General features: G+C 41.5%; 1 protein-coding gene across 1 annotated transcript; it reads right to left on the bottom strand.

Moving 5' to 3' along the window:
- Nucleotides 1-958: 958 nt before the first annotated feature.
- LOC134453670 (uncharacterized) lies at nucleotides 959-8474 on the bottom strand. The gene is made up of 5 exons (XM_063204461.1): nucleotides 8323-8474; nucleotides 3074-4079; nucleotides 2799-2957; nucleotides 2052-2147; nucleotides 959-1374 (listed from the first exon to the last, which is right to left on the bottom strand). Exons 2-5 carry the CDS (start codon nucleotides 4076-4078, stop codon nucleotides 1042-1044), a joined length of 1593 nt encoding a protein of 530 aa, XP_063060531.1. The 5' UTR covers nucleotide 4079; nucleotides 8323-8474; the 3' UTR covers nucleotides 959-1041.
- Between the last annotated feature and the right edge of the window lie 4114 nt (nucleotides 8475-12588).

Raw genomic sequence — 12588 nt, 5'->3', positions numbered from 1 at the left:
GCACTGATAAAAAAAAAAGTTGGGCCAACTCAAAATTTAAAAGTCAACCAATTTCACGGACTTTCTCAATTTTTTGTGCAGAACTTCATATTAAAAGTCAACCGATTTCACTGACTTTCTCAAGTTTTTGTCCAGAACTTACTATTAAAAGTCAACCGATTTCACTGACTTTCTCAAGTTACTGGGCAGAACGTAATATTCCAAGTACACAGCTGTTACTTGTTATTTGAAGTTCTGCACAGTTACTTAAGAAAGTCAGTGAAATCGGTTGACTTATAATAGTAAGTTCTGGACAATTACTTGACTTAGTCTGTGAAACCAGTTTACTTTTAATATGAAGTTCTGGACAAAAAATTGAGAAAGTCCGTGAAATTGGTTGACTTTTAAATTTTGAGTTGGCCCAACTTACTTACTTAACAGTATACAACAAATAAAAACAAGTCTATACCACCATATCAATGAAACAAATATTTATTGAAGCTTGCAATCGAAAAGCAGGCTATGTGCAATTCAACCTTACGCCACACGCATTGCATTAATCAAAGAAAAACAAAATACAGGCTGGTCGTATGACATAAAAATAAAAATAAGAAGACCTCTGAATATAAAAATAGTTAAGGCACCTACACTGGTACACAAAAAATACTAAGTGCTCAAAATCTGCAAAAAACACCTAGTTTTCTAGAGCCCAACGGGGCTACTGATTAAACTTAGTTTCAATATGGCCATGCCACACGCAACATGTGCCACCTCCACCAGTGTGGCATTGTAAAGAACAGAATTTTTGGGTAAAGTCTACTACCAAATACCTGCTGATGGTCTCATTACAGCTCGCTACTCGCTCACATAAACAGTAACACATTGTGAGGGTGGAGCCTCTGCTCATAAATGTGTCATAAAGGTGAAACGGGAGCACACCTTTTAAAACACTGGCATACAAAAAAACAAACAGCACACACCACCTATCTCTCTCGCACAAACACACGAGAAGGCCAAGGGGAAAGGTCACATCCTCTCTGGCAAACCACAAACACACACAGCCTATCTTAACAATTCGAAAATCTTGCGCCGCAGAGAAATTGCTCTGGCAGAGCAGTTCTGCGCATCAAGCTCAAGAAAAACCTTCTGGATCACCTCAAATGTGTAGTTCAGTCCCTTCGGATATTCCATATTGCAGGCATACAGAAGCCCAAAGAGGTAACCAACAGCAGAGGGCAGGTCCTTAATGTTGTCTAGGACCACAGTTTCCTCCAAGATGACAGCGATGTTGACGACATTGGGAAGAGACCCTCTTGCTGCCACACCATCATCTTCCACTACGGAAAGGATGCCGATCTTCACTCCTTTGGTGTACGTCTCCTCAGCATCAGTGTCCTGAGCGCGCGCGCGAGAGAGAGAGAGAGAGAGAGAGAGAGAGAGAGAGAGAGAGAGAGAGAGAGAGAGAGAGAGAAATGTCAGATGAAGGTATACAAATACATACAGTACATACAATTTTGGTATATTTGGCAAGGATACTATCAACTTTTGATCATCTACTGTATATCAGTGATTCCCAACCAGAGGTATACAGTATGTGTATGTATGCCCATGCACTGTATACCAAGAGGTATGCAGACGCACTCTCTCATAGGAATGAATGGCAAAGTTCGCAAATTCACGTGCATGTGTCCCTACCGTTAGGGTTGTACACAAAAAAAGATCAAGCATTATTCATGGGTTATTTCTTTCATATAAAAATAATAATGTAAAGCCAGTCATGAGATAGGAGTCAAGCTTGCTAGTAGGCAGTCGGTTTCAGTCTTGTCAGTAGTAGGTCTCATCAACAACTGAGATACCCAGCACATGCCACATCCCCTTGCAAATGTGAGGCATACGTGCACTGTGTGCTCTGTCACAATGACAAGGACCTTTCCCAGTGGGACATCTGAATGCATGGTTCTTAGAAAGCTTACCCTTCTTGGTACAAGGCAAAATACAAATCATTCACCAATAAGAGCAGATGACAAAACTAAATCATCATTTTGTTCTGATGAGAGAGAAGTAATACTTACGAAGCATTTCCGGAAAAGGCACCCATGGTCTTCTTTAAGGACGAGAGGCAATCCCTCCAAGGCAACGCGTTCCCTAAGGTCCATGATGTCTGCCACCTAAATTTACATTGTGTACACAACAAAAATATGTACATTTCTCAATGCACCGCTAAAAACATGAAGGGCCACTAAAACAATACAATTCAACTCAAAGTTATTTATATTCAAAAGAAAGAAGTTTACTGCACACTTTCTTGACTCAATGCTCGTTTATTTAGAGCGAACAACGCGTTTCGCCTCTGTGCATCATCAGGTTCACCTGTCGTCTCTGTGCGTCGAGCGAACCTGATGACACACAGAGGTGAAACGCATTGTTCACTCTGAACAAATGAGCATTAAGTCAAGAAAGTGTGCAGTAAACTTCTTTCTTTTGAAGTATTGAACACTCTTGCGTTTACCAGCAGCTAGGAGCTGTGCATATGTCTGTCAGTCTGTAGAGTTAGGAAGCAACTCTCATTGTGAATCCATTTTGCCTTAAGTTGTGCAAATTTAACGAGCAATGGGGGGAATTTGAGAGGCAATAACCAATACAATCCCTTAAGATAGCATAGTTGAACGCATAGCATAGCATAGCCCTCTGTGTCAAGCATTGTGTGCACAGTGATGGACATATTCATTTAAGTCAGGATTAAAAAAAGTGTCTCAACTGTACTCTACGCTCCTTCATTGTGCAAACCTTGTATTTGGAAGCATATACAAACAAATTACCTGAACATCTAGAGGTGCAAGCAATGTTCTAAGCTCAGATCCTGCAGACTCGGTCTTCTTCCTGTAGTACTTCAGCAATGGTGGAGTGAATCTTGCCAGTGATGATCGGAATGAGGCCATGAGGTCAATTTGTGTGATCCGGAAAAATTCACTGCATATCTGTGGAAACAGTGAAAGAAAGTGTGTTATAGTTAATTTACAAGTTTGAAAGACAAGGACAAACAATCATGGACAAACAGGTAAACTTTAAGAATAATATAGCAGTAGGTACTGGCCTCATCTTTGAAGAACAGAGCTGGCCATCTATCCCTTAGGACTTGGACAACGGGTTGAATTTCAATAACCTCTCTGCGCCGAAGAGAAAAGGTAACATCCATTGTGTCTTTAACAAACTTGGCGTCGAATGTCTTCTTTTCAGTTTCCTTCATCATTTGTGATCGTAGGTCATCAAGAGATTCGTCCGATTGCCCTTCCGCATGTGGAGGTAAAAAGTTTACCTCGGCTCTTCTTGCTTTTTTGAGGCGAAACTTCATGCCTTCTTCTGAATCAGCTTTCTTTTTGTTAATGGACACTTCTGCATGCCCAGCCTTGCGCAATTTGTTCCGATAATTTCCGACTTTAAACCAAAGGCTCACAAGCCAACCATCATACCCAGTTCCAGGACCATCTTCTGTGAGGCATGGGTGTTTTGCTACTAGTGCTGCAGCGTAACACTTCATATCTGTCTTGTCTGGGTAGCAACCTGATGCAAAAATGGACTCCACTATGGCGGTGCAGATGGTAGACCTCATTTCTCTTGGTGGGACAATGGGAGTTTTGGTTTGTTTGTAGACCTCGTTTCCTTGCTTCAGCCGAAGCTCAACATCGAGTGAGAACTCAGGAATTTTAACAGATCCAGGTGATGGCAAATCTTCAGCAGTTTTGAGTTTTCTGTAAAAGTTTGGAGAACCCAATGTGTCAGAGTGACTAGATGTGCTTGCTGTGTCAAGTGACGACACAGAGCTTGTGTCTGACAGGGCGCATGCACGTGACTCTATATCAAGTGAAGTAATGTTGTCATACACCACGTTTAGGACTGGTTTGTCGGGAGGCAACTCATCGATGCTATGCAAATCAGTAAGGGCATTTTGAAAGTCAGGATCTTCAAATTGCAAAGAAAACTCTCCTTCCAGTCCAAGCATCTGTCTGAGAATAGCCTTTAGCTGGTCCACAGAGTCTGGTAGATTAGGAAGCTGGACCCGCCGAAAGCTGCCAGGGGAAATGCCCACCCGCAATAGCATTCTGAGGAGACAAAATGCACAACAATGTAAGAGTTAGTCATGCAATATCAAAGCTATTACCCTGTTTCTGATCATTGCATTTGCCTCCACACACAAAGGGAACAACGTAGTGCAACTCCAAGTTAATCATACTTAAAGATGCTGTAATATCAGCATTTTTAATTAGGAACCAACATCCATTTTGCCTACTGTTGTGCACATTTAACAACCAAAGGGTAAAAAGGCAATAACCATTACATTCCTTATAAAGTTTTTCCTGAGAGGTGTTCACAGATCATTTCTCTTTTTTTTAGCCTTTGATCTGATTTTTTTTTTGGTCACACATGCCTTTTGTCATTTCCCTACCCCTAGGTGTGTGTTGTGGCAAAATGTGTCAGGAGACACGCCTATCCACTTGGCGATGTGGAGGAGGCTATAAGAGGGTTTAAAACTGACTCTCTCTTTTGTACCAGGAGTCACAAGCGGAGCACTGCCAGAGCCCTACAAAATGAGCTTTGTAGACTACTGATGTGCATGTTTCTGCTTAAATGGTCAGGGAGAGACCATTGAGGGTATGAAGGCATGGAGCTCACACATGGAGCCTATGCTTCCAGCCCAACAGAAAAGAGCCAAATTTGTCCAATGAATAATATTTGCCATTTATGCCCTGAACTGAACTTACAAATTATGTTGCAGACAGCTGATCATTCTCCATGACGCATTCAGACTCTGTTATGGCTGTCTGATGTGCGCATTATGAACCTGCTCATATCCGTGAAGAGCAAAGGGCACCAAATATGTTCAGACTGTAAGCATAGGCCCCACGTGTGGGTGTTGGGCCCTCATACCCTCCTGATGAAGTTTGTTCCTGACATTGAGAGACACATGCACATCGGCAGCCTTCAAAGTTAATTTTGCTGGGCTCTGTCAGTTATCTTCCTGTGCCACCTGGCACGAAGATTGACATGGTGATCTCACTTTTGTGTTGTTAAGCTTCCTGTGCCCTCCTCCATGTGCACTGGTCTATTGGCATATCTCCTGGCATCTACACCATGCCCTAAACACTATCAGGGGACAAAGCAGACCTTCTTGTTACAGTTCACATTGATGTATCAGCTTAGATTAACAGCACAACCTGAGTACCTCCAGGGGTGGGATAAAATGCATGTGACCAGAACAAATGAAGAAAGGATGAAAACTGAGAACTGGGCACAACCAGCAGAATAATTCTTATTTTGGGCATCTTTTGGTTATTACTTTATCATTTATACCCAAATGTACACAATAGTAGGCTAAATCGATTCAGAACCAGAGTTGCTTCCAGACTAGACAGGAAAATATCATAAAAGTATGATTTCTAGGGCTGTAACGATATTGTATCGAACCGAGAAATCGTGATACACAGAGTCACGATACTGTATCGTGATACAAGGAGACAGTATCGTGATACGCCCTTTCAAAGTTTTATTACCCATTAGTCCAGAAAACAACCTTATGATTTGATGTGATAGTGTTTCCTAACTTCAGTGGAGATAAAAATTCGTGGGTTGTATCGAACCGTAGGTCAAAAATCGTGATACGAACCGAAGCGTGAGTTGAGTGTATCATTACAGCCCTAATGATTTCATTGATGTTGCATCATTGCACATTTTTGCATTTTATCCAAAGGGACTAAAAAAAATAGGTTCAAACATTTCACCTTCTATAAGACCAACTCCCAAACCTTAAGGTCACAACTGCCCCTCTATTAACTTACCATTAATGTAGCAGAAAAGCCTTTGGCGTCACAAGAAGACTACCTCCAACTGTATATGCCACCAATGGATGGAAGTCATTTAACATGTTTTGATCCAGGATACAAATCTCTCCATATCGGCTTTCCTCAATGATGAACGACCTTAAATGCTCTGTATACCACGAAGTGACTTTCTTACAAAGAAAGGATACAGTTTTCTGAACTACTACACATTTCATAATCTTAAAAAATTCAGGCATGCCACTGAAATATCCTGCTGAAAGCATCAAGCCTGGCCTGTAGCTGATCCCATCCACACGCACATCACTAGAAACTGAGACGGTGTCTGTGTTAGGGTATTTCTTTTCAACAGCTAATCTGAGAGGTTCCTCCAAATTGCAGGTTGAAAAGGGCTCTGCATTTTCAATGTAAACTGATTGCAAGAAAAGTTCACCACGATCTGAATAGTAAGCCTGCATTTCTTGATGCTTTGTTCCCAGAGTCAAAAGGATATTTTTGAAGTTCCGTGTGTCATGTACAACTTTTTTGAAATAACTATGCTTTGCCTCGTAACGCATAGTCCATAGCGGAACAAGGGGGCCAAAACAGTGAATCAAGTGTGGATAATGATCCACAAAGTGGTGTTTTGGGCGAATGGAGAAACCCGGAAACGTTTCCATAACCAAATTTCGGTGGTCATTTATCAAACCAGCCATGTAACTCAGAGTTTCCTCTGAAAATGATGTACAAACGGCTAGCTCCACGATAACTTTGAGATCCATCAGAATCTCCCAACACGGCTCATTTTCAGGAACACGGTGACCAATAATGAGTGGCAGTAAGCGAAGGAGGGTCCAATTTTCGTGCGCATTACCTCCAATGGTACCCTTTTTAAAGCAAGACCTGGCAATGACTTTTGGCTTACTGACTTTATCTGGGCCTTGGTATGGGAAAGTCTTGATATACTTATTCAGCTCATCATGTGTGAAAAAACCTTTGGCTATCAAAGCTTGTAAACACACTGCCAATTCCTCTGGCACAATGCCCTCAAACAAATCATGGAGCACGTCAGGGGGGAATCCGGTAACAGGGTGAAAGTACAACAACGCCTTACTCAGCGCACATTCCCTTTTCACCCCGAAGACGGGTTGCGTGCTGCCACTACTTTGCAACAACTCCACATGAGAGTCATGCTCCTCAATAGTTCTCAATTTGAAATCCTTGACATTTGTGCGCTTAATATCCTTCTTGTCAATCACACAAAATCTGCAGTAGTTAGTGGCACTGAAACACTCCACAAATCCTGCCAAACTGTTGGCTCCAAGATTGTCAGCGCACACACAAAATACTGTGCCTTTCACATGGTGATTTAAACTTGGGACAAACACCCCAGTTTGTTCTAGAAGTTGTAGATCCCGAGTTAAAGGACTGAGGAATTTCTCATATCCAAATTTGCGGACATCATTACTTTTCCCCAGTACAGCCAATTGAATAGATGTCAGACTAGAAAGGTATTTTGGTGGCAGGTTCAACAGGACCCAGTACAGGGCTACAATTTTGTGTTCTTTCTTAGACGTCCCGAGTGGGTTGCACACCTCCAGTTCATCTATATACAACCCCAAGGAGATTTTAGGATCTTCGGCATTCAGAAGCGCATTGGCTTTGTAAAAGTGGCCATCTTGAAAAGACTTCAGCTGCCCAGATGATGAGCTTTGATCAAAGACAATTTTGTCTAAAAGGTCTGCATTACTCAACATTTTGTTCAGTGCGTCATAAATTGGAACATAAATGAAAGAATCCTGACAAGTTCTGTCATACAGGTATTCAATGGGCTTCAAAATTGGAAAATGCTCTTGGAAATACACGTCTCGTCTGTACTGGGTGGACAAACTGCCCCGCTCTGAAGTGGTTTGAATGATAGGATTACTTTCAAACAGAGCATCACTGATTTCATGAAGCATCGCTGAATCTTTGTCTATTCCGTATTTTGTGCAAATGCTGGTTATTTTCTTAACAGCCAGCTCATTTGCCAATTTCTCAATGTCATTGAGTTCTGAAATGATTTTCTGAGTGGAATTTTTTGACACATGCAGGACTGTCTGCATTGACAAAAAGAGAGATGCCAACTTGTGTTCCAGTGCACCAATATCAAAACTTTCAGCAAATGGTTCATCTCCCTGTGGATGCACAGAGGGTCCTTCATCCCCATCATCAACACTACTCCCATGACAGCCAGTGTCAGCACTACCTGCTACAAGGGGAGCAGCAGATTTTATATCTGTATCAGTGTGTTTCCTATGTTTTCTGCACTTGTGAATGTTGAAGTTGGCAACACTGTTGATTTTATGATAACAGCCCACAAACGGACATATTATTTCCTCTCCATTTCTTAAATGACCTCTCAGATGAGTGAAAAAATCCAATGCAGTACAGGCACTAAGAAAAGAGCAATTATCACACTTGAATGTTGATGCAACTGCAGTCACTTTCTTTTCTACATGGTTATTTGCTATATGACTCTTCAAAGTACCTGATGTCCTAAAGTTACAGACACAATCCTGATAAGGGCAGGTCCAATTTTTCCCTTGATGACCCTGGGCGTGCTTCAGACGATAGTGTTTCAGAAGGGTTGACACATCAGAGTGAACAAATTTACAGTGCTTGCATTGCATAGCACAGTTTGGAGAGAGTTGTATCTGGAGGGGAAAAGAGAATAAAACAATTAATTCAACATCTGAATTAATCAACATCTGAAGCAATCTCAAATTGAGTTGTATGTTTCAGGTGTTTCTCATTTTTAACATTAGCTATTTATTTAAGATGAACTACTTCACTTGTCCACTTAAATTCAAGAGAATATATTAATACGGGTAAAATATCTTAATCGCAATCTTAAAGCATAATATATGCAAATTCTCACACCCACCATTTCTGTGTTACGATGCCACATAACAGCAAGCTTACTTTGCTATGAAATGGAACCTTACATATATATTTATTAGAAAGGGGAAAATAAACATTATGCTGATAAAAAATGTTCAACATTTCCAAATTAGCATCTGGAAGTTTCTATGCACTGGGGACCCATACTATACATTTCCATCAAAAAAAACTTTGGTATACCAAACATGTCCGGGTCTGCCCTCCTGGCCACTGGACTATTAATGTTAATTTAAAAAAATGCTTAACATTAACAAAGTAGCATCTGGCAGTTTCTATGTACTGGGGACCCATACTAAACTTTTCCATCAAAAACCTTTGTTGTACCAAAAATGTCCGGGTGTACCCTCTTGGCCACTGGACTATTAATGCAAATAAAAAATGCTGAACATTTACAAAGTAGCATCTGGCAGTTTCTATGTACTGGGGACCCATACTAAACTTTTCCATCAAAAACCTTTGTTGTACCAAAAATGTCCGGGTGTACCCTCTTGGCCACTGGACTATAAATGCAAATAAAAAATGCTGAACATTTACAAAGTAGCATCTGGCAGTTTCTATGCACTGGGGACCCATACTAAACTTTTCCATCAAAAACCTTTGTTGTACCAAAAATGTCCGGGTGTACCCTCTTGGCCACTGGACTATTAATGCAAATAAAAAATGCTGAACATTTACAAAGTAGCATCTGGCAGCTTCTATACTGGGGACCCCTACTATACATTTTCATAAAAAAAACGTTGGTGTACCAAATATGTCCGGGTCGGCCCTTCTGGCCACTGGACTAGCAATGTCCCTCAGGGCGTTTACGACAATGGTTGAAATAGGCTACAGCAAATAAACGGACATTGATTTGTAGCCTACAACATTAACCATGAATTAAGAAATAAGTGGGCTACATCTTAAGTTGAAACGGAAGATAGGCAGGACAGGCCTATTGAACTGAGAATGCAAAGCTTATCCGTGATAAAGTGAGTGCGGCCCTCACGTCACACACCATCAACTCTTTTTAAAATTATAGGCTATATTACTTTCAACGTCACGGAGCTGGCGAAATCGTGTCTCTGTGCTCGCCATTTTTTCAACAGCTCTCGAAGTGTGTTACACTCTACAGAAAAGCTTTGACTTGGTGCTCGTATGGATGCATACGCCTAATAGCCTAACCGTCTGTATAACAACATGTTGAACACACTTGTTAAAAGGAATCTAGAATATCTTATACAGGCTACCGCCGCTATATAAAAAAAACTAACCAGGGGCGCATGATCTAATAGCCGATTTCTTCTTCTCATGGGCGCAGACACGAGACTAGCACAGCCAGGCAGAAGGCAGCATCATCCGCGTTTTTCGTAAGAAATGTGTTTGGCGCGGTCAATCATGTAGGCTAATTAAAGACAATTATTCCCCATAAACTCGGGCGGCTGTCCTGCCCTGTCCAAGTGCATTCTGTTATGTTGACAAGCTCCTGTCCTGATTATCGATCACTGCTGCGTACCTACCTCTGCATTCAGGGTACCAATATAACCAAACGCAGACACGGGAAACAGACATGAACGCCACCCGAGTGGTAGGCTATTTTCCACTGGGAACTAGTTGAAAATGTTTATATACGAGTTTCCGATAAGCTACTCATATGTACGAGTTTCCAAAAGCACATTAAGTGCGCAGTTGCTTCACAATCACCAAACATCTTCACCATCACAAGTCCCATTTATGAAAGGCAAAGCATGTCAGCAGATTGCAGTCACCTACTCTAAAATTACAGGTTGTATTTAATATATCAATAAAGCCAAATATTAGGCTACACATTCAAGTTGTTGGACATTGTATTAGCCGTCTGGGAGGTCAGAAAAGCACGGGACTTGGCACGAGATGACTCAATTCTCCCGTTTAACCTAGTCAATAGGCTACATAGCAGAATTTTTAAAAAGACATTGCGGTCTTCTTTCATGCTTAAAATTATGCAATGTATGAAACAACGCTTGGACACCTCTCAATTCATCTCGGAAACGAATGCACAGCTAGCTAGCTAATCACCTCACCTGTTACACGCTGATGACCACCAGGCCAGGCTACATTTAAAAGAAATGAACGGAAACTGAACATGACGGCGCGGCCGTATCAAACTAGAAATTATATGCAGATTTTTTTATTGATAACAGAATTAATCTTACCCTTATCAAGTGTTGGTATACTTCAGGTGGCAAAATCAGTGGTATTCGTGGCCAAGCACGTCGTCGAGATGTTAATCCAGCCCCTTTCGTTTACCAGGAGAATCCCCGTATCTGTAACTTTTGCTTGTGCGCATGCGTGGTTCAGGAATATCTACTTCAAAGTCAAAGTTCCAGGCAGATACTTCCAAGTCCAAGTTATGTTAAAACAGACATTCAATTTCACAATATTAAAACAGAAAAATGGTTGAGGTTAATGCAGATAGTGAGTATTGAAAGCCAACTTTTTAATGTCCGTATTGTCAACTGAAAATCATCTGTCAGTATAACTAATGCCAAGTTTTGTTTTTTACAGTGTGGGTTTACGCGCGCGAGGTCATCTAACTGTGGTCACAGTCGCCAGGTGCTATTATGAGAGGAAAACTATAGCACGTTGGCAAACATTAAAGTCAGTTTAAGCCATGCATATGATGAACCAGTTTTCTTGTTTGAAAAAACACACTTCCCGGTGCGCAAGGTGCATGCATTTCTGACTGACCCAGATGAAATCGCATGAGGAACTCCATGATTATGAGATGACATTGCATATATTTCCCAGCATATATTTCCCCTCTCTCTCTCTCTCCAAACCCAGTTGTACTTGGACTCACTTTTAACACCGCTGGCCTACCCAGGTGAATCGCAGCACACATTGTTTGCAGTGAGCCGTGCCGTGTGCGAGTGCTGTGCAACTTCACCCCTAACGTTTAACCTAGACTAGCGAGTGCAGTGTTGTAAATCACGTGGAATAAGTGCAGCGATTACCTGCGTAGCCTACTTAATTATGGAAGTGAGTGTCATTTGGACTGCCTATGGAATCAAGCCTACTGTCACCAAGCTCTTCCTGTCTCCCCAGCCTCGCAATGGATGGACACCTGGCCACCGCTCCTCCGCCTCCTTCGGAACGGATGACTGTGGGGGGGATCTCCAAGGAAATTTGGAATTTCGGACTTGTATAGATTTGGGGTGCCCCGGGACTCTTTTAGATTTCTGTTAGTTAATAAATATTATTTTAAAACTCAATATTTGTGTCTTGGCGTAGGCCTATTTGTGGTGTACAGTACTCTCCAGGGTATTTGGTAACAAGGAGAGGTGTCGCTGGAAAAATGCGCACTTTCTCACCTGCGACACATAACCCGACAGTTGGTTACACTTAATTTGAGCACGAAAACAGCAATATCAGTCGCTTGCTAATTTTTGCCAATGTGACAACATTAAATTCATTAGGGAAGTGTAGGTTAGGTTATCGCCCCAGCTGTTGGCGATGTGAGATAAATAGCCAACGCTTACACGCTCAAACGAAGCGCTGTTAGGTTACTGCAGTGAGGTGTATTGCACTCTCAGTAATTTTTACCAAACGAAAAAAGTATCCACAGCCAGACAACAAGTCTGAAGTTGCAATATTAGACGTTTCAAATCTTGCGATGCGATAATCGGTATGGCTTCTGGCTACACTCAATTTGCATTTTGTCAGAGCTTGCACATTAATGCAATTCATCCGATCATCATTTAAAAAAAGAAAAAGAAAATTCAATACATTATTTAGGCTATTCTTTTTATGACTCTTCCTACTTCCTGGAGGTGTTCTCACACAATTTATAGGCATGTTGTTATCCGCTGAATCGGTGCGTGCTGGTGAATATGAG

The sequence above is a fragment of the Engraulis encrasicolus genome, chromosome 8, assembly GCF_034702125.1.
Source record: "Engraulis encrasicolus isolate BLACKSEA-1 chromosome 8, IST_EnEncr_1.0, whole genome shotgun sequence".
NCBI classification, from domain to species: Eukaryota; Metazoa; Chordata; class Actinopteri; order Clupeiformes; family Engraulidae; genus Engraulis; species Engraulis encrasicolus.
The sequence above is the reverse complement of the archived record's forward strand: the minus strand, read 5'-3'. Positions and strand labels throughout refer to the sequence as shown.